Source organism: Salvelinus alpinus, chromosome 5 (assembly GCF_045679555.1).
Source record: "Salvelinus alpinus chromosome 5, SLU_Salpinus.1, whole genome shotgun sequence".
Classification (NCBI taxonomy): Eukaryota; Metazoa; Chordata; class Actinopteri; order Salmoniformes; family Salmonidae; genus Salvelinus; species Salvelinus alpinus.
The window spans coordinates 45,456,510-45,484,499 of NC_092090.1; the positions used below are offsets into that span (position 1 = coordinate 45,456,510).

A 27,990-nucleotide genomic window follows, 5' to 3' on the forward strand; every position below is an offset into this window, starting at 1 on the left:
GGCGATTATCAACTCAAAATGTCATTACGGGGTAAGGAGACACTGCCTGGGATCTGTCTGTTGAGCTGAAAGCGTTCATTTTAAGCCTGTATGTCCATGAAGCATTCGGTGGAAAGAGTGTGTATATGGAGAGCTTCTGGTCAGACTTGTATGGGATACTTTTATTTGGATAAAACATGTCACGGGATCGCTTCAGATTTTGATAACGAAGTAACAAACACATTTGCCATGGTATCCAACGTATAAATAACGGACTATTTTTCACTGCTGTCATATCGACACTTCTTATAATGCCATTATTGCTTATGTGCTGATTTTCACTATTTATTAAGCACAATTGGGCTTATAATGATGTTTAGGCTACTGATGTTTTCGTCATTAGACTGCGTGTCTTGCTGACTGCGCGCCTTGGTGGTTGGGCTATTATTATATTTTTTTTGGGGGGGCTCATTTATTAAAAAAATAAGCTGTTAGCGTGTTCAATGGACATACTGTATGCTTTCTGTTTCATAGCTGTAACAAAGGCACTCCACTAATAAAATTGAGGGAACACTTACATTTTTGTGTTTTTATTTAATAATTTTCTTTACATACTGTATAGCCTACAGTAACAGAATCTAATGAAAATGCAATAGTTATTTGAAATAAAATAAAGAGTATTCTGTTACGTTAGACCTTCATAAACACAATCAAATTATAACTTTTGCGATCGCATGTATGACATATATTAATTACACTGTTAGTGTTGCAATAAAAATGACTGCTCATTAGCTTGAAGGGGAGTCCCACAAGGCCCAGTGGTTTTAATGTTAAAAGATTTTAATTAGTGAGCTGGATGCTTAATGTGTAGAAGATGTGATTATGTATGAATGATACTGGTTGCTACCTGTAATTATTAATCTCAGTAGGTGCATTTCCCCATAATGTGATCTGGCTGAGCTGAAGTAAATGGAATTTAAATTGTTCTTCTACCCGCAGTCTTCACCAGTCTTGAGCTCTTTGTCATTTTTGACATGGCTAATGGCCCCACTGTGCCTTGACAGTAATAATGTAGAGGTGCAATCAACCGGCACAAAATCACCAGGCACAAAACCAACGGATACAAAATCAACAGAAACAAAATCTGAACCAAGCTGTTGTTTGGAAGAGATCCACACTGCGATTCAATATTATTTTTAATCCGAGACTTATCCTCTGATGTTCCGGGAATAGTTCATCTGCGTTTGGATGTTAGAATATTATGTATTGTAAAAAGCACAATATTTGAATGTGTTTTGAGTGAGGCTAGTAAACAAGCTAGGTTTTATTCAAGAGAGTGGGCATAGAGGTTACAGGCTATTTTGAGCTCCTGTCTCTCAATGAACACTGTGTAGGCCAGGCTGCTGACTAACCCTAGCTACCAAGACATGTTGCAACCAGTATTATACCTGTAGCCACCCTGTATTGTATGTTTGGTCTAAATAATGACAATGTGTGTGACATCTTGGTCACACAAAAAAAAAACATTGCTCTCCGCGTACCTACAAAACTAACATTCTTTCTCCTGGTTGAGTACATGGCTCTTTAAATAAACCGCTGACAGAAGGCTCCTCTGTATTAACAGGTTTGATCTCTCAGACAGAGATTCTTTCTTCGACAGCAAAACCAGGGCCTCAATAGTAAGTACTATAGATCTGCTTGAATGATGGGCAAGTCAATTAAAAGCCCTTCGCACCACAAGTAAATGTATGATTTGCTAATGTAATTTACTTTTCATTGGATTCTTTCTCAGTTAGCGTATGTTGCTCGCAGTGGAGATTGCTGTGAAGTTTGAAAACAACTTGTCCATCAATGCATTTAGAGTTGTTCATTAATGGCCAGGAGCTGAGGTCAATTTCTTAACACATTCATGGCACAAGACAGGATTTCTGCCCTATTTGGATGTGATTCTTACCTGAGATCATCTTAATACATTGCAGAAGTATTTTTGTGTTTATTTTCATGTTTTTTTTACCCATTTAGGTATATGAAGTGTTGAAACGTACAAGATGCACGAAAGCCAAATACACCATGGGTAAGCCATGTCCCCTATCTCTTAAGGATATTACAATGAATTTGGATCCTTTAGGGGTGTAAATGACATCTGTCTTATCTTTCCAGACAGCACTACATGTAGTATGCTGTAGTAGAATATTATTGCTATTGTGTGCCTTCTGTTTGATAGTAAATTTGATCTCTTGAAAATGACGTTTACAGGAATCACCAGTCTCCTTGGCAACGGTGTTTACACTGCTGCGTACCCTCTTCACGATGTGAGTATATTACCACACATATCAATACCCATGCGAAGCCAAGCACTCTGTGACCAGATATAATTCTGTCATTACTTGTCTTGCAGGGGGATGTTGACGGCAAGGGGGCGGAGGCCAATGACAGAAAGGTGAGACGAGCAAATCATCGGCCATGTCAATAAGCAATCAATGAAACTACAAACACATCCATTATTTGTGTCACTGTTAGCGATTATCATAAACCAGCGTCAGAGCATATTGAAAAGGTTAAAGCACAGAATTCAAACGCTTTCTAAACACAAGCCGTCAGCAACGTTGGAGAGGAAAAGCCCCCTTTGGCTTAGATAATAATTATACTGTATGTATTGAAAGTGTCACCACGGCAACAGGCTTAATCCCTTTTCACCATCCTCAAGCATTGTACGACAACCAGTCTGGTCGAATCTAAGCGATTAAAGCCCAGAGCAAAGTAAATCTAAAGCCTCAGAGAAATACTCAATTTCCAAGCTGCGATATGGCAGTGGTATGTTTTTTTCCCACTCATTTGGTGTAGTCCGTGCACAGAGCAAATTGAGTGCTCTGTCACAGAAATGACTTATGTCCTTGAGATGACGGCATGATTACATTTCAGAGGCTATGTCGTGATGAGTTGTTCCATGGTTTGTTGTTTTTCCAGTCCTGTGTTCTGTTACGCTAGGCTGGTCTATGATGAGTCACAAGCATCACTAATTTGTCTTGCAAAGTGGGAGCTCTGTTTGGGAACAGACAGGACCATTTGGCTGGAGGATAGTAACCTACTGAAGCTCTGTTCGGTGCTGTGCCATTGGGACTACTGTTCAGTGATGGCACTTCATTAGTGAAACCTCATGTATGACAGGCAGAGGAGTGCAACATGAAACCAACAGTGAAATTCACTTATATTATTTAATGCAGATGCACGCTAGGGACTACTGAGGGGCAATATAAGTGTAATCTAAATAACATTTGATGCTCAAGGATGACCTTGACCTGTCAGACGACACAGACCACAGCACCCTGTCCCTACATGCTGATCCTGGGCCCAGTTGCATAAAACATCTTAAGTGTTTCCCTTAATTACGAAAGTCCAGAGAGGACATATGAATAAAAAGAATTCCCTCGTTATCGAGATCACAACTTATTTATCCCATGATCACGACATAACAGAAGTTGTTTTGTCGAGATCACGAGAAACTCTATAAATAGGAGTGGACGTAATGATGATAGATTGTCAGTATGGCTGGGCGGCAGAGCCCACAGTGGATCGGCGCATGCGTTTTTATTGATTGCTACACTAAGGGATCCTACATTTCATGTAAACATCATGCTTTCATTTGTGTTTGGCGCTCATTATCAGTTTATAAGTTAGAATGTTAGCAAGCTAAATGTTCCTTACCTTGACCTAACAGCTTCTGAGCTCGTGGGGTATTTAAGCCCTGAATGATGCCTGACAGGTAGCACTGTTTCCAGGCCGAGTGCCACCCCAAAGACCACAGCCAATCGCATGCAAGCAACAACGCAGATAGCTTGGCTAGTCTTGTTAGCTAGCTAGTATCTCGGGCTCTGTAGTAGTCACATTATTATTATATATATTTATTTTTTTACCCCCTTTTTCTCCCCAATTTCGATTTTGTCTCATCGCTGTAACTCCCCAACGGGCTCGTGAGGCGAAGGTCGAGTCATGCGTCCTCCCGCCAAACTGCTCTTCTTAACACCCGCCCACTTAACCCGGAAGCCAGCTGCACCAATGTGTCGGAGGAAACACCGTTCAACTGGCGACCGAGTTCAGGCTCCCGGCCCGCCACAAGGAGTCGCTAGAGCGTGATGAGCCAAGTAAAGCCCCCCCGGTCAAACCCTCCCCTAACCCGGACGACGCTGGGCCAATTGTGTGCCTCCCTATGGGACGTCCGATCACGGCCGGTTGTGACACAGCCCGGGATCGAACCCGGGTCCCCTAGGGAGGCCCAGTAACATTATTTCTGACACCTTTATCGGAATCCCACAGTTCTTACCTTTCTACGTAATGAGGGTAGTATACAAGATTATGCATAATTTATAAAATGCCACCAGAGGGGTTCAGAGTTTAACAGGTTAAGGGGGGTTCGTGGTAGTTTGAAGGCATGTACTGCAGAAATAGTATCTGGTTACCATGGAGACGGCCTGATTCACTGACTGAACATCTCATCAAAGAGATCGCATTTATTTTGTGAGCTAGCAAAATAGAACTTAGCAGGTTGATGTTTTCCTATTGTAACCAGGGCAGATAAAAGCAACATTCACCTCCACAAATGCTGTTTACATTGATATCCACACTGAAGGAAGCCGTTAAGGGACTTACATTTACATTTAAGTCATTTAGCTGACGCTCTTATCCAGAGCGACTTACAAATTGGAAAGTTCATACATATTCATCCTGGTCCCCCCGTGGGGAATGAACCCACAACCCTGGCGTTGCAAGCGCCATGCTCTACCAACTGAGCCACACGGGAGCCACACGAGCCACACGGGACTTCAAATCTAAATCAAATCAAATCAAATTTTATTAGTCACATACACATGGTTAGCAGATGTTAATGCGAGTGTAGCGAAATGCTTGTGCTTCTAGTTCCAACAATGCAGTAATAACAACAAGTAATCTAACCTAACAATTCCACAACTACTACCTTATACACACAAGTGTAAAGGGATAAAGAATATGTACATAAAGGTATATGAATGAGTGATGGTACAGAACGGCATAGGCAAGATGCAGTAGATGGTATAGAGTACGGTATATACATATGAGATGAGTACTGTAGGGTATGTAAACATAAAGTGGCATAGTTTAAAGTGGCTAGTGGTACATGTATTACATAAAGATGGCAAGATGCAGTAGATGATATAGAGTACAGTATATACATATACATATGAGATGGGTAATGTAGGGTATGTAAACATTATATTAAGTGGCATTGTTTAAAGTGGCTAGTGGTACATTTTTACATAATTTCCATCAATTCCCATTTTTAAAGTGGCTGGAGTTGAGTCAGTATGTTGGCAGCGGCCGCTAAATGTTAGTGGTGGCTGTTTAACAGTCTGATGGCCTTGAGATAGAAGCTGTTTTTCAGTCTCTCGGTCCCTGCTTTGATGCACCTGTACTGACCTCGCCTTCTGGATGATAGCGGGGTGAACAGGCAGTGGCTTGGGTGGTTGTTGTCCTTGATGATCTTTATGGCCTTCCTGTGACATCGGGTGGTGTAGGTGTCCTGGAGGGCAGGTAGTTTGCCCCCGGTGATGCGTTCTGCAGACCTCACTACCCTCTGGAGAGCCTTACGGTTGTGGGCGGAGCAGTTGCCGTACCAGGCGGTGATACAGCCCGACAGGATGCTCTCGATGGTGCATCTGTAGAAGTTTGTGAGTGCTTTTGGTGACAAGCCGAATTTCTTCAGCCTCCTGAGGACTTCATAGGCACCTTTAACTTTTTTACTTCATTTAAGGGGGAATTCACCTTAAAATGTGTTCTGCACCTGATTGAAGTTAAGGAAACTTTAAGGGAAAAGATCAGGGAAAAATAAACTTAAGGAGTTTTATGCAACTGGCCCCTGGGCCTTAATGGCACTGATTTCTTTAGCAAAACTCATGCTGTAAATATAGCTTTGTGATGTCACGTGTGCTCCCTCTCCGGCCTCTAGGTCACCAGGCTGCTTGTTATGGCGCACACCTGTCACCATCGTTACGCGCACCTGCGTGTCGTCAGACTCACCTGGACTCCATCACTTCCCTGAATACCTTCCCTATACATGTCACTCCCTTTGGTTCCTTCCCCAGGTGTCATTGTTTCTGTTTCATGTCTGTGTGCTGTCAGTGTTTCTTGTATTATGTTCCGTTTATTTTATTAAAACACTCATTCTCTGAACTTGCTTCCCGACTCTCAGCGCACATCGTTACAATTGAGATCACAGCATAGCTGTGACTAGTAACAGCTATGCATTATTTCATAAGGGCTTTGTAATGGGACTGACCTTTTCCTACCAGCATTGTTTAAATTAATAATTTGCATGATGAATTTCAATCATTTATGAGCCCAACCCGACTTTTCCTCTGTTCTATAATGAGACTCAGAAGTAAGATAAGAAGCTATATTAAATGTAGTCTTCCATCATGGTTTTGCCTCTCTAAGTACTGTTAAATTTAAGACGTTGTTTTACCCGTTATTGTCTCGTCAGATCTTGTATGAAGAATGGGCAAGCTACAGTGTCTTCTACAAGTACCAACCAATTGGGTTAATCAGGTGAGAGAATCCTGCTCTAAACTCTAAGACATGATAAGGCAGAGACTATATGCTATACTGTATTGTAGCAATCAAAAAGACAAAGCATTATATCATTGGCTTGGCTTGAGTTAATGTTAGTTAATAATCACCATATCTGAACTGATTCCTGATGTATGTACTCAGTGCTGCTTTCCTTCCTCTCCTGCAGGAAGTACTTTGGGGAGAAGATTGGCCTGTACTTTGCCTGGCTGGGGGTTTACACCCAGATGCTGATCCCTGCTGCTATAGTGGGGGTCATAGTGTTCCTGTACGGCTGTGCGACTGTGGACAATGACATTCCCAGGTACAATGACATCTTACAACTACACCCACAACTACAGTTAAATCCACAACTACACTTACATGGTTAGATTTCTAACGGCATGGAAGCACACGTGATGGTTTATCAATAACCCAAGAGCTGCTGAACACAGTGCTGTAACAGTTACCTTGCACAGACATGCTGTGATTTGTTATTTGCTTTTCATTTTGAGTCTGTGCGTTCCTGGTGTCTTTTTCCCTGTATGTATCTATAAGCGACCCTACCTGTGTAGCGCCTTCTTACAGTCTGTTGGCCTGAGTTGAGAGACTCTGCCAGTTACCTTGGCCATAAACCAGTGCTCCTGTGGATTTTTCCACGACACAGTCTACCTAGAGCAGAACGATTGGGCGGCAGACCCACTTTATGATCACGTATCCCATCAGGACATTCCCTGGAGACCTATCCTTCTGTAGTTTTCTGCTCCAACCCCAGTTGTAACAAACCTGATTCAGCTTAATCAACCAGCTAACTATTAGAATCAGGTGCGCTAGATTAGGGCTGGAGTAAACCTGCAGTACGGTAGCTCTCCAGGGGCCTTGTTTGTCAACCATGCATACATTTCTCACTAGATTCTGGCGTCTGTGGACATTCCAGGATTTGCGTGCTCAACAAACTGTTGCATGCAACATATACACGTTTTCATTGATAATTCAGACCCATACTGTATTTCTGCGCTCATTAACGAGCGTTACAACCCCGCCTAGAAAACGCCCTCTATTCACCTTTTATGGTAACAAAAAAACACCCTAATTTGCTGTAGGATTTGGAGATGTTGAAACTGGACCATGACAGTTTATAAAAGAGAGAGCAATGGCAAAGTTGATCACATTTCTGTAAAGGTGTGGGCAGAATGTTTTTGCAGTAGTTTTTTTTCAAACAAAAAAAATTCATGCTGCCTATACCTAGTGCCAAACACTGGCCGCACATTCTACAAGATTGATTGTCTATTGACCAGTTTAAAAGTAAATGCTGCCTACAGCCAACACTTCTAATCAAAATACGAATTGCCGTTCAATGTTTTGTTCATCAGTACATGATTGTGTTTCTGTCTCCTACCTTGGTATAGGCTCTGCGATTAAACAGGCCATTTTGTTGCGCTCCTATTGCACAGCAATACTGTAGCCTACCCATACTGCCATAGGCTACCAGTCTATTTACTTTCGAGCATGATTGGCTATTAAATGAGCGATGGAATGGTAGCCTAATATTTGTTGTGTATCAGGAAATGCTGCTATGCCATCTTCTTACCAATGGCAAATGCATCCGTTTTATCATTAGACCTACGTTTTTATTAGCCTACTAGAATTACTGTTCATCAACCACCTCCATTTCCCAAAATGACAGTATTTGCTTGCAATACAGTTGATCAACGACTAGAAGTTGTGCGTACGCATGGTCTGAGATTTGCGTGGAGATATGCACACTTTCCCGTCAAGTTCAACATTTGATAAATACCAACCCTTTGCGGGAACTGGAGCACGCAAGGTTTAGTCTTTTTTTACATTCTATTACATTCTTTCATTCCTCGTTGCTTTTGGACTCTATAGCCTCTCAAACTGGTAATTTAGTTTATGCTGACCATTCTGGTTAGATCTCTTTTACTCAGGCTTTCCACTAACGTTCTTCTCCCACACGCAGCATGGAGATTTGTGATCCGAGAAACAACATCACCATGTGCCCACTGTGTGACCGCGCTTGCAGCTACTGGAAGCTGAAGACCGCATGCGGCACGGCCAGGGCCAGCCATCTTTTTGACAACCCGGCCACCGTCTTCTTCTCCATCTTCATGGCCCTCTGGGGTGAGCCGTCCCTCCCATGTTCTCTCCCTCATCTTCTGCCAATAAAACAATGCCATCTGCTACAGACCACGGGACCAGGCAGAGTCCTGCAGAGCAACCTGGTCTCAGAGCCACCTTACTTTCATTTATGACTTAAATAACAATCTGTCTTATGTGACCATACCAAATATAACATGTCATACTTATTTGAGTGTCCCGGATTTACATTCACTATGTTACGTCTAGTCTATGAGACCAGGAAGTGCAGGAGCCACGGGAGAAGAGTGTCAGTTGCCATTAGACAATCTTTTGAGTTAAAATTGTGATAATGGTTTGGATTGTAGGTTCCTATATTTGGAGGAGATAATATCGTAACTTGTTTGAGTTTCAGAGATGTTGATCTTTTTGACTATATTTATGAAGTATAAAGTATAAACCCTGATCCTTTGTCTTTCTCGTACTGTAGTCATTAAGCAGGGGTGGTTATAAAAAATATTACGGCAATTCTGATACTGTTCATTGCAAAATGCGATGATTTTGTCCAATTTGTCAGAAATACGCTGAGGGAAAAAGTTTGACATGTGGCTTGATTGAACCATATTATGCGGTAAATGTGCCGTGATTGGTTGAAATTGTGAGTCCTCTGTTATGCGGTGATCGCTCAGTTTTAATGACATATTACTGCAATGATTTGACTGTTTTATGTGGTAATAGTGCAGTAATTGGTCTAATTTGCAAGCCCTTGCATAATAGTTTCGAAAACAAAACCTTAGGCAGTAACTAGACCTAGGGTCTGATTTCAATGTTGGACTCTTTTGGCATAGAGCAGGGGCATTCAACCAGGGGTCCGTGGAGGTACTGCAGGGGGTCCACATTTTTTCCAAATGTATTGCTAGCACCAACAGAATAAAGGCATTTTGAATTACATACCTACAGTAGAAAATAGGACAATATCTTATTTCTAATGGTTTCAACTTTATTTCTCAACTCCTAATGTTGAGCAAATAACACTCATTGGAGCCAATTACACTAACTGGAGTATCTGACAGACTTTAAAAAATCACCTGCGAATAGGCTACAGTGTGGCTGCTGGTCAGCTTTCTTGACTTGGATATACATTGTTGCCAACACATGGCTAACCTTTGTCTAAACAGCTGCTCTTAGGAGTTCTGAGTTACCTTTCTAGCTTATGGGCTATGTTAGTTTACACTTTCTCTTCCAATTATGTCAAAATAATGAATATCTATCTACCAAATCTATACATTTTAATATATTGATTATTTCTCCTTGCCATATTATTATTATTTTTTGATAACGTATGATGGGGTTCCCTGGGCCTCCGGTTTGCCTGGGAGGGGATCCCTGGGCAAGAAAAGGTTGAATACCCCTGGCATAGAGGAACTTCAACATTGCCGACGTCAGTCAGTACACTTTAATAAAATATAAAATAGTAGCTAGCAAGATGGAGATCAGAGGTTATTTTTAATGAGTGCATTTCACAAGTGGCTAGTTTTACATCAATTACCTTTCTAAAACCACTGCAAAGGTTTTGCCTTCAAATGTTTGGTTTGAATCGCGACGTCCTGGCATGTCTGCCTCGTGATATGTTGGTCGAGTTTTCTGTCTGAATAGGACCCACCCTGGATAGAGTAGTGATGTAGGCAGAGATGTAGTTCCTCTATGCCAAAAGAGTCCATCATTGAAGCCAGACCCTGGTCACTGTTGCCTAGTGTCTGGTTTTCGAGACTGTGCATAATATGCTGGCTATTGTTGATTTTGCAAAAACTCATTTTGATCGCAAAATCTTGGAGGGATTGATTTTTAAGGATGGGTTGTGTTTTGTTTCCCAGCTACCATGTTCATGGAGCACTGGAAGAGAAGGCAAATGAGACTCAATTACATCTGGGATTTGACTGGCTTTGAAGAGGAAGAGGTGAGCCTATGCCCTTGTTTTGGACCTGTTTGGCCAATTTGGACATGAACGTCTAATACAATGAAAAAGGATTTCTCCTATTAATCATATTTTTTATGTTTTATATTATGGTGGTTCCTGAAGCAGGCGCACAAGGTTTGAAATTGATTTTATTTTTTAACTTAATTTTCTTGCAGCTTTCTCTACAGCTGCTGTTACTCAATACTAACCAACTTCCCCCGACAAGGTTTATATCACTCTCCCTCACTCTGACATTCTTATCTATTTCAGACAGAATTCATGGGATGTTACTTGTAAAAAAAAAAAGAAAAAAAAAAGGAATTGTTTATATGACCCCCTTTCAAACAGTCCCTTATTTGCCACTTTGAGGGGTGGGAGTAGCCTGGCGATCTGGCCATCATTTCAAGTTTCAAAGTTTATTCACCACATGCACAGGATACAACGGATGTAAAACAGTACAGTGAAATGCTTACTTGTGAGCTCTTTCCCAACAATGTAGTGATATAAAGTAACAAATAAAAACACAAGAAATATGAGATAAGATCAAGACAATGACTAGGTCTTGAGGTGGAATTTAATGTACCACGTTTTTTTTTTTTTAACCCCACCCCTTTTTAAATATAAAGAAGAGGCCGTGTAAAGAAGGTGTCTTTTTGTCTAGATATGGAAGGAATATCTGTTCTCTCTCTCTCTCTCTCTCTCTCTCTCTCTCTCTCTCTCTCTCTCTCTCTCTCTCTCTCTCTCTCTCTCTCTCTCTCTCTCTCTCTCTCTCTCTCTCTCTCTCTCTCTCTCTCTCTCTCTCTCACTAAGGTGCTTCTTAACATCCCCTGTCCTTTTTATAAAAACGTTTAGTCACTAGGCATCACCTACTGATGTTAGCAGAGTTGACAGTTGTTTCCCTCATACCTGCCTTACCACCAGGGTGTCTGGTAAACCGTGCTTCGTGACTGCCTGCCCCGGTTCTCCCTCGGCTCTTTGCATGTCAGAGATGGTTAAAAGACACTTGCTTAGCCTTCTCCGTTTCTGTCTGCTCGCACAGTTATGGGCTTGTTTCTGTTTAATATCCAATGACTGTTTATGTTTACTGGTAGATGGGGGTAAGGTTGTTAAGTAGACAGGCAAGATAATGAATATAACCCGTAGAGGTATTCTAGTAGGTGTCCTTATCAAAATGAAGTAAACATTTCCAAATGCATGAATGCCAAACCCATTTTTGAAAGCCTGCATCCCCTCTTACAGCTACAGTACTCCTAACATTGTTCTGTCACACATTTCCTCCTGTATGCTAGAAATATCGGTGGTGGTACCCCACACCGCACTGAGCTGAAACACTTAGCAGATGACAGAGTTTTCTGTGTGGGTGTTGCTATGTACTTGACAACTGGTTAAAAACGCCATTTGACCTGGATGATGTCAGTTCCTCCATTTTTGAGTAAAATGTGTTGATGATGATACCGCTGGACGAGCTTGTTTATTAATGTGCATCTGTCCACTCTAGGACCACCATAGGGCTGAGTATGAGATCCAAGTCATGCAGAAGACCCTGAAGAAACAGGATATGTCTCCCAAGGTAGGCCTTTCCCTATCACTCATGTGCCTCTTGGTGGGCTGTCAAACAACACACCATAAATATTATTAAATGATTTATTTCATTCTATGTATGCATCCATGCATAGAATAAATGAAATATTGAAGATTATTTATGGTGTTCAGTGTTTCTCTGTCTATTATTTTGCTGCATCAAGTGTCTGTTGCGCTGGTGCTCTTGCCTTATAGTGTCAGAGATGGGGACTGGAACCATCCTAATGGAATCACACAGACTGCTTCTCCCCTCTCGCTCTTGTCTCTGGGCGACATTTCCTATTTGCGAACACACATGTGCTATGAGTAAAGGCACGGTTACGTAACACATGGCGTTTGTCGCCTCCACTTTTTGTTCTCTCGTGAACTCCACCCATTGTAAAGTTATCGACATATAGTCACAGTCCAGAACTTTATTCAATGTCACCGAAGAATGCCAATCTAAAGTTGGACTCCTATATAGATTACCTCAATTCTACTGACACTGTCTCCACATGCACGTCTCATCTTCTCCTAGGCTCTAAAATATAATATATCCTGGAGTTGTCCACAACCCATAACCCCACCCTCAATACTCCTATCAGCTATTTTATTAGTCTTAGATGCTCTGCAGTCTATAGTAAGCTGAACAACCTCCACTGTCTCTATTTACTGCTGCATAACAACAGTTAGCACATGTTGGATATCAACACAGGTGGTTGTTTATGTCTGGCTTCCTCTGAACTGCAGCTCGTGCATGTCAGCTCCTTTCTCATCAGACCACGAAGGGGTCATTACCTTACATTCCCTTGCTCATCTGGAAACACGGTCTGAAGTCGCTGACCCTCTTTTTATTTATTAAAAAATTATACTTTTTTTAGACACATTGAGATGCGATTTGACTGCACAGTTTCGTGTCCAGGAGCTCAGGTTACGTGTGCTTGGTTGGAGCGGAGTTAGTCCGCTCGGGGCGAGAGTCGCTCTGACTTGATTGGAAATGGCTGTCAGCATAAGCAATCACGGCTGAGGACACAAATCGCTGTCAGATAGTTGTTACGGTTTGCTCCTATTTCTCACCTGATTATGTATTAATTACTCTGTTTCAGGATAAAAAAGTGAAACTGACATGTACAGACCGTGCACCAGCATATATGATGGGATTTTTCATCATGCTTTTTATGGTAAGTTGATGTGCCCAGGGCCCACACAGCATGTTAGTCTGTGGTATTAGATCCAGGGACGTCATTAGGATCGGGCTTTCAGTGATTTAGCCTTGAACCCAGGGTGGGGTACACACTTAGTTCGTAGAGCCGGGGGTTACGTGAATTTCCCAAAGTCATCCAACCGTTATAATAAATGTAAAGCAATTGCCGTGTGTGGTCAAGTAGATGGTAATTTCAGCACCATTTTAATTGGGACATTGGCATTGTGCTGCCTTGAGACAAGCACAGGAACTCGTCTTGATAAATCAATGTCTGATTTTTGTTTTCACTGAATCTCCATTTGTATATTTGGTTACACAATTAGGCTGGGAAACTTTAGCTAAGTTGAAGTGAGTCTAGCAATTAGTCTAGCAATTGAACGCAATGCAGATCTTCTGGACACACACACAATTAGGCCTACAGGTAACTGCCGAAATAATGGAAATACTTCAGTAAATGAGGGATACAAAGTATTTTGAAAGCAGCTGTGGACAAGTCCGGTCCTGGAGTGTCCTGACAAAAGGAAACAAAAATATTTAGCTTGACTTCATCCAGTGTCCAGAAAAATGTATTTGCATGGTATGCAAATATGTGCATGTTTAATTAGATATGGCCTAATTTGCATATTTTAACACAATATTTCAGAAACATTTTAATACAATTTTTTTTTTAAATTTGTGTTTACATTCAACTGGTAAAAGTTGATTTGTGATATGATTAAGATAAAAAAAAATATGTACCTTATTAGGGTGTGGTGCCTGGCCTTAAACAGCTCATGAAGTCAAAGGTTTTCTTCTCTTGTCTCCTCTGCAGGTTGGTGTGACCTTTGCTGTAGTGTTCGGGGTCATCCTGTACAGAATCTCCATCAGGGCTGCCTTACACATGAGCTCCAATCTCACGGCTCGCTCCAACATCCGGGCAACTGTCAAGGGCACAGCTGCTGTCATCAACCTGGTGATTATCATCATCATGGATGAGGTCTACGGTGCCGTAGCTCGCTGGCTCACTCTTCTTGGTTAGTCCCTCAAAATATGAGAAGGAAGCATGTGATCACACAACTGTACCATCTTAGCAAAGCTCTCCCTGTATTAGACCCTGCAGTCTATCTGGGAGTGCTACCTGTATTGACTGTATTTACCAATATTTTTTTTACTACATTTTTAACTACTTTTTGGTGTTGGCAACAAAAGCTACAGTTCTGGATTATATCCCCCTTGACCACTGAAACCTCTTCAGTTCTTTATCAGTCAAGTGATATAAACTCATTGTGTTTTTATTCTCAGAGGTGCCAAAGACTGACAAGAGTTTTGAGGAGAGGCTGATAATCAAGACCTTTGTTCTGAAGTTTGCCAATGCCTTCTCCCCCATCGTCTACCTGGCCTTCTTCAGGGGCAGGTTGAACTCTCCTCTACTCTGACTAATAAGCTTCTCCACAACTCAAACATCTTAACAGATATTCGACCATAGATACACTTTGACCATAAAACCTGATTTTATGTTTAATCATTTGTTTTGTAGTGTGATTTACACCTCTTAAGGATAGTGGCCAATGAATATGAACTTTTTTCAACCTCTATGTCCACAGAATGGTTGGGCGTCCTGGGGACTATGTGTATGTTATCGGGTCATACAGGATGGAGGAGGTAATCAACTGTGTTCGTCTTTGTTTATCTTTGAACATTGACCAGAATGCCTTTTAAATGTTGACCAAAATAAGTTCTAAGGATTCAATGCTGGATAATCAATGGAAATATTACCATATGCTGTAATGGTTATAACCCTCCCTTATTTACGAAGTAACAGGGGCAAGATCCTCTATAGGTATCCCAGGGCAGTTGTATAGGTTCCAGGCCTGGTGCCCTTGAGCCCTATCCGCGTTGTAGATCAAATCAAAGCTAGCCAACCTTCAAACCTGTTAGATGGAGATTACCTCTGTTATCTGTGTGTCTGATGGGGTTGACTGCTGTCTCGTCTGTACACCAGTGTGCCCACGCAGGCTGTCTGATGGAGCTGTGTATTCAGCTCTGCATCACCATGCTTGGCAAACAGCTCATCCAGAACAACCTGTTTGAAATCGGCATCCCGTAAGTACAGTACAGAGCAGGCGCCATTCTGTCTGGATGAAACTAGGACATAATCACACACCCACTCTCACACACATGCAGGCACACACACACACACACACACACACACACACACACACACACACACACACACACACACACACACACACACACACACACACACACACACACACACACACACACCCAAGCACTAAAAGAAAGATGCTCAGGGCTGGACTCATGTTACTACCATTTCTTTTCTCTGCTCAAAACAGTAAAATAAAGAAGATGATCAGGCGTCGGAAGTCTGACATGGACTCTCAGCAGCAGGAGGACTATAACATGACCCTACAGCGTCATGAGAAGGACCACTTCCTGGGTCCCTTTGTGGGCCTCAGCCCAGAGTACATGGAGATGAGTGAGTCATATGTCAGTCTGTCCAGTAAAGCTCCTGACAGCTTACTGAGGATCAGCCGCCCTCAGCCCACCCTATTCCAAATGCTCCTTATCACACGAGACAGAAGGGAAATGAACTACTGCAGTGTGCCGTGAGTAGAGATTTGGAGCAAAGGATCATAGAGATCATAGATATACTGTTTCATTCTAGGGAGTGTGATAAGCATGTCTGATTGGATTTTCCCTTTTAAGGTCAACTAATTACTGGCAATGAATTACTTCTAATGTACTGTGCACTACATACATAATTGGTCAACTAATGTACATTAGTTGACCAATTATTTTAAGCTTTTAAGCTCTTGCTATTGAGGTCAGGTCTTTGTGTGTTTTTATGCAGGGACGACAAAACCATGTTTGTATGAAATTGGCAACTTCTATAAATGTCACTGATTACTGCGTAAAGAGCGGTGTTACCGAGGATAACATTTTCTTGCTTGCTAATTCCACTAATCACTTTATTGACGGCATAGCGTGACATTTGATAAGAAATGTTACTTCATGCCGCTCACGGTATTAGATCCTGATTAGTTGTAAAACCTCCGATGTGGAACCCTTTCTAAAATGCGTATTCTCTGCATGAGATAATCTTCAGTGGAGAAGCAGAGAACTGTTTTGTCTATGATGCCGACGTAATCAACGTAAGTGGATTTAGTTGACCTGATTTTACTTTAGTCCTTAGATGTCTTTATCAGTGGCTTCTTTCATAATTGCAGCATCCGACTGAATAACTGGGCAATCATGTTCATTGAAAAGACACATTGTGTAAGACGGAGATGGGGGAAACCTCAAACGTCCGTACATCTGTGCCATAACATACTGATACTACTACATTACTTACTGTATACCAGAAGCGTTGCGCCAGTAACTGAAAGATTGCTGGATCGAATCCCCGAGCTGACAAGGTAAACATCTGTTGTTCTGCCCCTGAGCAAGGCAGTTAACCCACTGTTCCCCGGGCGCCGATGACGTGGATGTCGATTAAGGCAGCCCCCCCCCCCCCCCCCCCGCACCTCTCGTATTCAGAGGGGTTAAATGCGGAAGACACATTTCAGTTGAATGCATTCAGTTGTACAACTGAATGGGGTATCCCACTTTCCCTTCTTTTTCCCACACCATATCAGTCATAAGAAGCCTCACTGCTCCCTCTCACTATCCGTGCAGTGGATAAACCTTGAATAATTACTGTGTGGAATTCATTCACAGTATTTTGAACTACAGTGTTTATAATGCAGTTCCATACCCTGATACACAGAAGCCATAAAGAAGGATTATGGTAATGATTCCAGGGTTAGTTCAATATGTCTAGTTATTATTTACACTGTACAACTTTATCAACTAGAAATAGTTCATCTCTGGATAGCAGCTATAGAAGCACAGTCATCTTATTGTAGCATAGCAGTCCTATATACTCTGACTCAAAGATTCAGTCCATCTTTAGGTTGGTAGGCATGCCTGTTTTTAAGTGGCTTTTTCAAGGGTACTCAACTGAAAACCAGCTAGGTTTAATATATGGATGCAGCAGACATAAAACCTGCACACAGGCACAAAAGACCAGAGTGTTTGAACCCATTCAGAGTGTGAAGTGGGCAATTTTCGTATATATTTTGTTGCTTGGATCTCTGGAAGTTCTACCCAGTACATTTCAGTAAAGTTTCTGACTGGCCATCCGAAAGCAAGTGCAGAAACATGGCGTGTCCTCATTCCACCATCTCATTCATGTTCGTCTCTCATATGTTCTCCTTGTAGTATGTACTGTGTATTTTAAATGTAAACGCATATCTAGCGTAGTCTGGTATTAAGAGTAGACTATTATAGGCTTGTGCTCCGCTTTCCACTTCCCTCTATACTCGTGCTCCAGTTATCTAATTTGAGATCTAATCTACCCAGCATGCTTTGTGTTGATTTCCTTGTGGTTATAATGTCCATTTGAATATCTTTAAAAAAAAATGTTTTAACTTGCAGTCATCCAGTTTGGGATGGTGACCCTGTTTGTGGCCTCCTTTCCCTTGGCGCCACTCTTTGCTCTGCTCAACAACATCATCGAGATCCGTCTGGATGCTAAGAAGTTTGTCACAGAGGTCAGGAGGCCCATCGCAGCCAGAGCAAAAGACATTGGTACAGTAGGTTTCCATCTCCACACTTTTAACAGCACTGGTCTATTGATGCTATAATAAAAGAGCATTTTTACATAATTGGAGATTCCTAGACTTGACCCTACACAATAGATACCAAATTGAATTAGATTGCAGGAGTTTCCCATCTGAAAACACAGGTCCCTCACAAATGTTCTGGTCTTGTTTGTGTGAATACATAATTGAGTCAGTCTCTGACTTTGACCAAATACTGTGGCTATTTGGTTTGAATGCAGTACATTTTTAGCCTACAAGAATGCAGTAAAATCGAATGATCCTTAAAGCCCCTTATTAACCCCTTATTAACAATCCATTCAGTATATCAGTGAGATATACATTTTAAGTTAATGTTTTTCTGGTGGTGCACATTGATGGTGTGATCATTATAAAAAAATGTTTACCAATGAATCAACCATTGCATCTACCATTTTTAATTAAAATAGGTACATGTTATGAAGCCCGCTTGTCTACCCAGTTATTGGTGTTTTGGGCATATCTCTATATCTTATTTGTTCTCTCAGGCATCTGGTATAATCTTCTGAGAGGGCTCAGCAAAGTAGCAGTCATTGTAAATGTAAGTGCATACCTTCACATTAATAAAAACATTTAAAGTGCTCATTATTTCCAGGTCTGTCATCAAGATTATACAATGTTGACATTTTGTCATTTGCATTAGTGGACATTTGAAAATAATTTTGGTCATAACTCCACTCCCCTCTCCTCTGTCTGCTCTCTCCAGGCGTTTGTGATTTCCTTTACGTCAGACTTCATCCCTCGACTAGTCTACCAGTACATGTACAGCCCCGATGGCTCCATGCACGGCTTTGTCAACCACACTCTGTCCTACTTCAACGTCAGTGACTTCCAGCCTGGCACTGCCCCTCTGCAGCCTATGCACCTGGGGTATGAAGTGCAGATATGCAGGTAAGACAGTCAAAATATTATTGCCCCCTACGATGAAATCGGGAAGAGGACTATGAATCTGTCTCCGTGTGTATGTGTGTACGTCACCACTGGCCCGATTTTGACGAAACTTGGGTGAATGATGTCTTGCCATAGAGGTCCGGCATTTACAAAATGACACTGATTGGCCAGATGGTGGTGCTATAACAAGCGATTGAAAATGACAACTTTGAAAGGTCACGCTCCGCACTCTGTTTGACATAATGTCATGAAATTCGCTACATAGGTCCCTCTCCTCACAAGGAACAAGATTGCCTCAGCGACCCATAAGGTCCACCATGATGGATTTTCCGCCATTTTGAATGTTGTGAAAAACACTAAAAGCGCTACTCTGGTACCGAATTATCGATCTGCACGAAAGGTCTCAATGCAATATTTTCCAGACTAGTAATTAAAACAACAATATTGACCAAAGCTAATCGTAATTTACCAAAGTAACCGGAGTCTTCAATAATTTGGGCAATTAACAGAATCTATGGTCACTTTTGTCATTTATACTTAAATAACTTTTATTTTTGTTATATCTGTGTCCATGAGTTTATATTAGATAGATCATATGGTTCAAGAGAAAAATAGCCTAATTAATGAAAAAAAGCATCAAATCAACAATGGCATTATTTTCAATAAACTCTGCAACTCTTCCAACTATTGACTTTTTTCACAACTTCCACCAGTTTGACAACAAAACATTGACCACAAATACACTACAAGACCAAAATGTCAAACATCTCATTCCAAGATCATGGGCATTAATATGGAGTTGGTCTAGATGTTACTAGATGTTGGAACATTGCTGCGGGCACTTGCTTCCATTCAGCCACAAGAGCATTAGTGAGGTCGGGCACTGGTGTTGGGCGACTAGGCCTGGCTCGCAGTTGGCGTTGCAATTCATCCCAAAGGTGTTCGATGGCATTGAGGTCAGGGCTTTGTGCAGGCCAGTCAATTTCTTCCATACCGATCTCGACAAACCATTTCTGTATGGACCTCGCTTTGTGAACGGAGAGCATTGTCATGCTGAAACAGGAAAGGGGATTCTCCAAACTGTTGCCACAAAGTTGGAAGCACAGAATCGTCTAGAATGTCGTTGTATGCTGTAACGTTAAAAGATTTCCCTTCACTAGAACTAAGGGACCTATCCCGAACCATGGAAAACAGCCCTAGACCATTATACAGTTGGCACTATGCATTCTGGCAGGTAGCGTTCTCCTGGCATCCGCCAAACCCAGATTCGTTTGTCAGACTGCCAGATGGTGAAGCGTGATTCATCACTCCAGAGAACGCGTTTCGACTGCTCCAGAGTTCAATGACGGTGAGCTTTACACCACTCCGGCTGATGCTTGGCATTGCACATGGTGATCTTAGGCTTGACGGCCATGGAAACCCATTTAATGAAGCTCTGACGAACAGTTATTGTGCTGACATTGCTTCCAGAGGCAGTTTGGACCTCGGTAGTGAGTGTTTCAACTGAGGACAATCGATTTTTACGCGTTACACGCTTCAGCACTCTGCGCTCCCGTTCTGTGAGCTTGTGAGGCCTACCACTTTGCGGCTGAGCCGTTGTTGCTCCTAGACGTTTCCACTTCACAATAACACCACTTACAGTTGACCGTGGCAGCTCTAGCAGGACATACATTTGACGAACTGATTTGTTGGAAAGGTGGCATCTTATGACGGTGCCACGTTGAAAGTCACTGAGCTCTTCATTAAGGCTATTCTACTGCTAATGTTTGTCTATGGAGATTGGATGGCTATGTGCTCGATTTTATACACCTGTCAGCAATGGGTGTGGCTGAAATAGCCGAATCCACTAATTTGAAGCGGTGTCCACATACGTTTTTATATATAGTGTACATATTGACATAGTAAAATAAATACAAGTGTATAATAAAAGGGATAATGCTGAAACCCTCATATTAAACACCAATGGTATTCACAAAGTTGATGGATTAGGAGGTTTTATAGCTTTGTCATTCTATATTATTTCATATATTTTACATGTGATAAGGCCACACAGTGTGCCAAAGATAATTACAGACACCTGTAACAATCTGTTTTATGATAGATTACATAAAATCCTTGAAAGAAACCAAAATTCTGGTTGTTTACTTGTAAACTTCACAAGTTTCCAGTAATATATCGTCCCTTTGCAACCATTCTCAAGACTCAACACATCCAATCACATTCATATCGACCACACAATGGCACTCTAACGGGCACATGTTTTGTTACTTTCAGTATAGTCTAGGTTGAATTGGGAGAGGATATATGGACATGCCTGGTTCCCAATATTGATGACTTATGTCATGCAGGGAGAGTTGAGTGGGGACAAACGGATTAGGTTCAGTCAGTTCCATCAGTCATCCTAATGAGCCTTCTCCAACTCGCTAGTTTATGCTTGTGGCTAGAAAATTCTGTGAGAATTTAAAACTTGTCTGCCATAGTTGGGACTTAGGAGAGTGTTCAGAATCATTCTGTTTTTATCAGAGAAATTGTTTGGTTTTTTTCATCCCAAAACATAGATGTTAATGCCGTAGTTGTACATTTTGGATGAAAATCACTCCAATGAATGTTTTAGCTGTCACACTGGCGTGATGATATTGGCTACACTATCGAGCTACTTCCCCCAGCAGTGCTCTGCAAGCGGGAGCGAAGGAAACACTGTGCCCAATGATTTAGAAACACTGAACAAAAATATAAATGCAACATGTTAACTGTTTGTCCCATGTTTTATGAGCTGAAATAAAAGAACCCAGAAATTTTCCATAAGCACAAAAAAGCTTATTTCGCTCAAATGTTGTGCAAAAATGTGTTTACATCCCTGTTAGTGAGCATTTCTCCTTTGCCAAGATAATCCATCCACCTGACAAGTCTGACATATCAAGAAGCTGATTAAACACCATGGTCATTACACAAGTGCACCTTGTGCTGGGGACAATAAAAGGCCACTCTAAAATGTGCAGTTTTGTCACACAACACAATGCCACAGATGTCTCAAGTTTTAAGGAAGTGTGCAATTGGCATGCTGACTGCAGGAATGTCCACCAGAGCTGTTGCCAGATATTTCAATGTTTATTTCTCTACCATAAGCCGTTGTTTTAGAGAATTTGTCAGTACGTACAACCGGCCTCACAACCGCACACCATGTGTAACCACGCTAGCCCAGAACCTCCACATCCAGCTTCTTCACCTGCAGGATTATCTGTAGTTGATGAAACTGTGGGTTCACACAACCAAAGAATTTCTGCACAAACTGTCAGAAACCGTCTCAGGGAAGTTCATTTGCGTACTTGTAGTCCTCGCCAGGGTCTTGACTTGACTGCAGTTCGGCGTAGTAACCAACTTCAGTGGGCAAATTATGAATCCCAGTTTCAACAGTACCGGGCAGATGGCAGACAGTGTGTATGGTGTTGGCGAGCGGTTTGCTGATGTCAACGTTGTGAACAGAGTGCCCCATGGTGGCAGTGGGGTTATGGTAAGAGCAGGCATAAGCTACGGACTACGGACAACGAACACAATTGCATTTTTATCAATGGCAATTTGAATGCACAGAGATACCGTGATGAGATCCTGAGGCCCATTGTTGTGCCATTCAGCCATCACCTCATGTATCAGCATGATAATATACAGCCCGATATCGTAAGGATCTGTACACAATTCCTGGAAGCTGAAAATGTCCCAGTTCTTCCATGGCCTGCATACTCCCCAGACATGTCACCCATTGAGCACGTTTGGGATGCTCTGGGCCGACGTTTACGACAGCGCGTTCCAGTTTCCGCCAATATCCATCAACTTCACACAGCCATTGAAGAGAAGTGGGAGAACATTCCACAGGCCACAATCAACAGCCTGATCAACTCTATGCGAAGGTGTGTCGCGCTGCATGAGGCACACCAGATACTGACTGCTTTTCTGATCCATGCCCCTACTTTTTTTTAAAGGTATATTTGACCAACAGATGCATATTTGTATTCCCAGTTGTGGAATCCATAGATTAGGGCCTAATGAATTTATTTCAATTGACTGATTTTCCTTATGAACTGTAACTCAGTAAAATCTTTGAAATGGTTGCATGTTGCGTTAAAATTTTTGTTCGTTGCGTACACTAGATGACTGACAGAGTGAGCTGTTTTGAAGCCACCGCACATCTGTCTGTCTTGGCGCTAACCCATCATTGTAAAAAAAATATGCATTTATTAATGTCTACATTTGTTTTTGCCGTGTTTAATGACATGACACCTTAATGCATACTTTTAAATTGTATTATGTGAGCTAAACATAAAGTAGCTAACGTAGCTACCGCCAGCGACATGTGATACAGCTGCCCGGTGAAGCAACTGCTGCCCAGCTGGAAGTAACATTGGTAAAAGGGAAACACCTCGATTCTACACTGTTGCACTTGTCATTCACACCGACTTGTCATTGCGTTAGCTTGTTTCCATGTCCCAGTGACATCCAGATGGTGACCAATACTACAAGGTATTTCTCCCTCGCCCATCGAAATAATCACTTTATTTTACAAGTTTTAACCAGAGCCATGCTGCTGTTGTTGCCAGCTAGCTAGCATTAACTAGCTAGCTGGGAAGTGCTCGTCAGGACGACTGACTGAACCGAATCCGTTCATCTCCAGTCGACTCTCAATTTGGGCACCAGGCGTGTCCGGATAGCCTCTCCCGTTTTTGAATTGTTGCCACTAATTGTCCCAAGTGGGGGGCGCCGCGTCATTCTTGCGGGGCCGACATGTTTACTGTGCCTTGTTTTCAAATAGGTATTACATCATGAGAATGTGTGTGGAGTCTATCGTACTCGTTGGATGCGTTGTCATTTATAGTCAATCATTTTGCCAATTCTATCCTCTCTCCAGATACAAAGACTACAGAGAGACACTATGGTCCAACACCCCCTATGACCTCTCCAAGGAGTTCTGGGCTATACTGGCTTGCCGGCTGGCCTTTGTCATTGTTTTTCAGGTCAGATGCCTATACAAAAACAAACCTATGAGTCATTGAGGGTTTCATCTTTTTATGCTGAAAGTGTTTTTATCATATCCTTTTGAATGACTGTTTTTGGAATTGTATTGAAGGAATTGTGAAAGAAATGCCTCCGATCCGTACCATCTGTTTTCCCTTCTAGAATGTGGTGATGCTGATGAGTGACTTTGTTGACTGGCTGATCCCAGACATCCCCAAGGACATCAGTCTGCAGATCCACAAGGAGAAGATCCTCATGGTGGAGCTCTTCATGAAGGAGGAAGAGGGCAAGAAGCTCCTCCGAGACAACCACACCAACCAAAGTCCTTTTCAGCCCCGCTCTCGCCCTGCCTCGCATACACATTCTAACTGCTAGTGCCCTAGGGGGCGGCTCCATCTGTCCGTTCATCTGATCTGTTTAAAAACCTTCAGTCCCTCTGTCTGGACTTGCACACTCCACACACACACACACACACACACACACACACACACACACACACACACACACACACACACACACACACACACACACACACACACACACACACACACACACACACACACACACAGCGGCCTACTCAAGAAAAGAGGGAGGCAGTTATTGGCAGGCTTCTGCACCTGCACCCCTTCTGACTTGTAGCAAGTCATTGCCCATCTTTTTGGTGAACCAGGTATCAGGCAGAAGGCTCAAAGTGATTTTTCTCTCTTTTGCACAAAAATAATACAATGCAGGAAAACATGTAGATATTTTTTGAATATGCAATTTTGCTAGCTAATGTTTTTATTTTGTAACTTTTGCCTTTTTAAGACACTGAGATCAGGTAAAGGAGCTTGCCATTCTGCCTGTTTACCATGCCAATTTTCCATTATGTCATGTTTTTTATGTCCTGTTTGTTATTAGACTCATTCATAACTATCATGGGCTAGGTTTCCATCCAATTGGCAACAGATTTTCATGCAAATATTCTAAAATCTGCATAAAAACAATATGCAAATTTTCCCACCAGAGATGTTTCCATCAAATTGACATGTTGCAGATAAAAGTATGTGCATGATGACGTAGTACACATAAAAATACCTTTTGCAGTTAATTCCCACATACCGAATAAAAAAAATGCCTACAAGTTAAAGGTATCCATCACATTTTCAAATTTACTGATGGTTTTCTCACAAAAAATGTTATATAGCGAGTGTGCCCACTCTGGTATTGGCAAGTATCTGCGCGCTGTTGGCTAGAGTGCGCATATAGCCTACATGAGGATATTATGGACAAAAGAGCGAGATTATTTTTATTTGTCAAATAGCAGCCAAGCATCGACGATCATATCACCAGAATAAGATCCTCGATATTTACTGGAAAGGAGCATCAAGCTCATCACCTAGCACTTTCACCACCATGTGAAGTTTATCATAATTTATTTAATCTGCTTGCTTTCCCGACGATTCGTAGTGGCAGGACCACACATGTCATCGCGTGACTCCCAAGTTTACTTCGATATGATGGTTATTCCACCGATATTTCTCGCATAATTAATTTTACCTACACAAAAAGAACCCACCTTGTCGATCGTATTTTGTCGACATTTGCAAAGTTTACTAAACATTTGACTGTTTCCATCAGACCTGTCATGACCTTTTTTACCCTGACATGTACTTTACTAGCATAAAAAGGTTGGATGGAAAACTTTATAATAGCCATGTTGTGAATAAAATTCTAGCAATTCAAACATTTAGACTGGGACAGTGGCCTACATTTTTGTTTCATAAGCACAAATTACTTTGAAGGAGTTTATTTTCTGATTAACAAAAATTTGAATGGATCCCATGCACAGACAACTATTTCAAGGAGAGGAAGAAGGTATTTTGTCAGCTCATTTTGTATATCATTTGTAAGTAAACTTTACTTTTTAATGCATATCCAATACATAGTCAATATTGAATCCTATCAATATACACAGTCTACAAAACATTAGGAACACTGTCCTAATATTGAGGGTTTTTTTCCCCCTCAGAACAGCCTCAATTAATCAGGGTATGGACTCTACAAAGTGTTGAAAGCGTTCCACAGGGTTGCTGGCCCATGTTGACTCCAATGCTTCCCACAGTTGTGTCAAATTGGCTGGATGTCCTTTGGGTGGTGGACCATTCTTGATTCACACAGGAAACTGTTGAGTGTAAAAAAAAAAAACGGCAGCGTTGCAGTTCTTGACACACTCAAACCGGTGCGCCTGGCACTTACTACCATACCCTGTTCAAAGGCACTTAAATCTATTGTTTTGACTGTTCACCTTTTGAATGGCACACATAAACAATCCATGTCTCAAGGATAAAAAATTATTCTTTAACCTGTCTACTCCCATTCATCTACAATGATTTAAGTGGATTTAACAGGTGACATCAATAAGGGATCATAGCTTTCACCCGGTTTCACCTGGTCAGTCTGTCGTGGAAAGAGCAGGTGTTCCTAATGTTTTGTACACTCAGTGTATATGATTTGTAAAAACAGGATCAACTTTCATTCAAAAAAAATCTTAACACAAGTTGCACAACATCATTAAAAGCCTTTTTAAAACCGCATGATCAAACCAAGGCCATATTTACAAATGAAGGACAAAAACAAACGAGAGGAAAAACATTTTTTTCTGTCCTTTGTGGGAGCATGTCCCTGTTTTTCTTCTTTGTGACCACTGTTTTTTATACAGTATGATCTGTAAATCTGTGTTTCGGAATGTGACAGACCTTGGATTTAGTCCCTTTTTGTGCCATAAGACTTCTGATCAAACAGGTAAAAAAAAAAATGTTTTACTTCACTTCAATGGAATGACATGGAACCAGCCCCCACCCCCCCCCAGACTGTTGGAATTAATTACGTTATTCACAATTAACAATTATGATATATTTTATTTTCAATGATATGTACAATATTTAACTGTCTTAAACTTCTGTTTTGTGTGTCTACGGTATTGAAATGTGTCAACATCGACCTCTTGCAATATAATATGTTTGGAATATTACATAACGCCTGGATGCATACCCAGGTGTTTGATACTGATTATATAAGATGTCTTTCATTTTGCTTATAGAAAGAACTCTGTTGACCATTAACGTAGTCTAAAATGTATTTGAAAGGACACTGCAGAATATTGCATTACCTCATATTTTAATTTCTGATGCAAGGACATGTTCTTGTTTTGTTTTTTGTTTTTTTAACTACTAATCGACTTAATATGGTATGTTCATTGTATGACTTATAGGCCGACGCTGAATGGCAGCCACAATACCTTGTTTTTGATTCGAGTGGCATCTTATTCCCAACTGATCCTTAGATATTTCAGTCCTTGATATTCCTCTTGATATAGATTTAACTGGAGCAGTAGAGATCAACTTGGTGTATTAAATATTTACCTGAATTGTACAGCAACATTGCAACTATAATTGATTAGGATAGTACTACATTTATTTCATATTTCAGTTGAGATTTTTTTTTTTGTTGACAGCAGGGCTTATATTTACACTAGAGGTCTCTGTCAGCCTAAAGTTAACATTTTTGGATGTTTGAATTCCAATAAAAGAATACAAGTTATGAGAAGTGTACAGTATATGTATGTATGCGTGTCATGTGTTCTTTATATAATTGATGTCTCATGTTAGCAATACAATGTTTTCACCCTGATCATGGAACAAAAGTGCCACTAGTGTTAATCAAAAGCGAAACATTGGCAAAAGCTGTCGTGTGTGTGTGTAGTGAGGAGGGGGTAAGCAGAGGGCCTATGGGGACGAGCCTGAGGCCAGGAGAGAATGGGGTGAGGACGTGAGAAGGTGTGTGGAGAGATATAGAGAGAATCCAGTTTTATTTGTATTTAAGGATATATACAGATGGTTCAAAGGATCCAGTGAGTGGAAGGGTGGGGTCTGGGGTATATATCCCAGATTTTAATGTTGGAGTATGTAAACTGTTAACTGATTGTGTCAGTGTATACGGCAGAGATGATGGCCATGATTGTAGGTTTGAGATGGGTGGAGGAGGTGAAACCA

At 41.4% G+C, this 27,990-nt stretch overlaps 1 protein-coding gene across 2 annotated transcripts in view; it reads left to right on the forward strand.

Moving 5' to 3' along the window:
* Positions 1-27,538, forward strand: part of LOC139576249 (anoctamin-1-like) — a 51,714-nt gene extending 24,176 nt beyond the window's left edge. For both annotated transcript variants that reach the window (XM_071402076.1, XM_071402075.1), the window contains exons 6-25: positions 1,604-1,658; positions 2,002-2,053; positions 2,236-2,291; positions 2,378-2,419; positions 6,494-6,558; positions 6,749-6,883; positions 8,540-8,700; positions 10,530-10,612; positions 12,111-12,182; positions 13,279-13,353; positions 14,188-14,389; positions 14,658-14,769; positions 14,960-15,017; positions 15,358-15,458; positions 15,713-15,855; positions 17,856-18,008; positions 18,547-18,599; positions 18,765-18,949; positions 23,850-23,955; positions 24,119-27,538. In XM_071402076.1, the coding sequence (XP_071258177.1) occupies positions 1,604-1,658; positions 2,002-2,053; positions 2,236-2,291; positions 2,378-2,419; positions 6,494-6,558; positions 6,749-6,883; positions 8,540-8,700; positions 10,530-10,612; positions 12,111-12,182; positions 13,279-13,353; positions 14,188-14,389; positions 14,658-14,769; positions 14,960-15,017; positions 15,358-15,458; positions 15,713-15,855; positions 17,856-18,008; positions 18,547-18,599; positions 18,765-18,949; positions 23,850-23,955; positions 24,119-24,331 (2,122 nt within the window). In that variant the 3' untranslated portion in view covers positions 24,332-27,538. The remainder of the gene's footprint in view (positions 1-1,603; positions 1,659-2,001; positions 2,054-2,235; positions 2,292-2,377; positions 2,420-6,493; positions 6,559-6,748; positions 6,884-8,539; positions 8,701-10,529; positions 10,613-12,110; positions 12,183-13,278; positions 13,354-14,187; positions 14,390-14,657; positions 14,770-14,959; positions 15,018-15,357; positions 15,459-15,712; positions 15,856-17,855; positions 18,009-18,546; positions 18,600-18,764; positions 18,950-23,849; positions 23,956-24,118) is intronic.
* Positions 27,539-27,990: the final 452 nt, after the last annotated feature.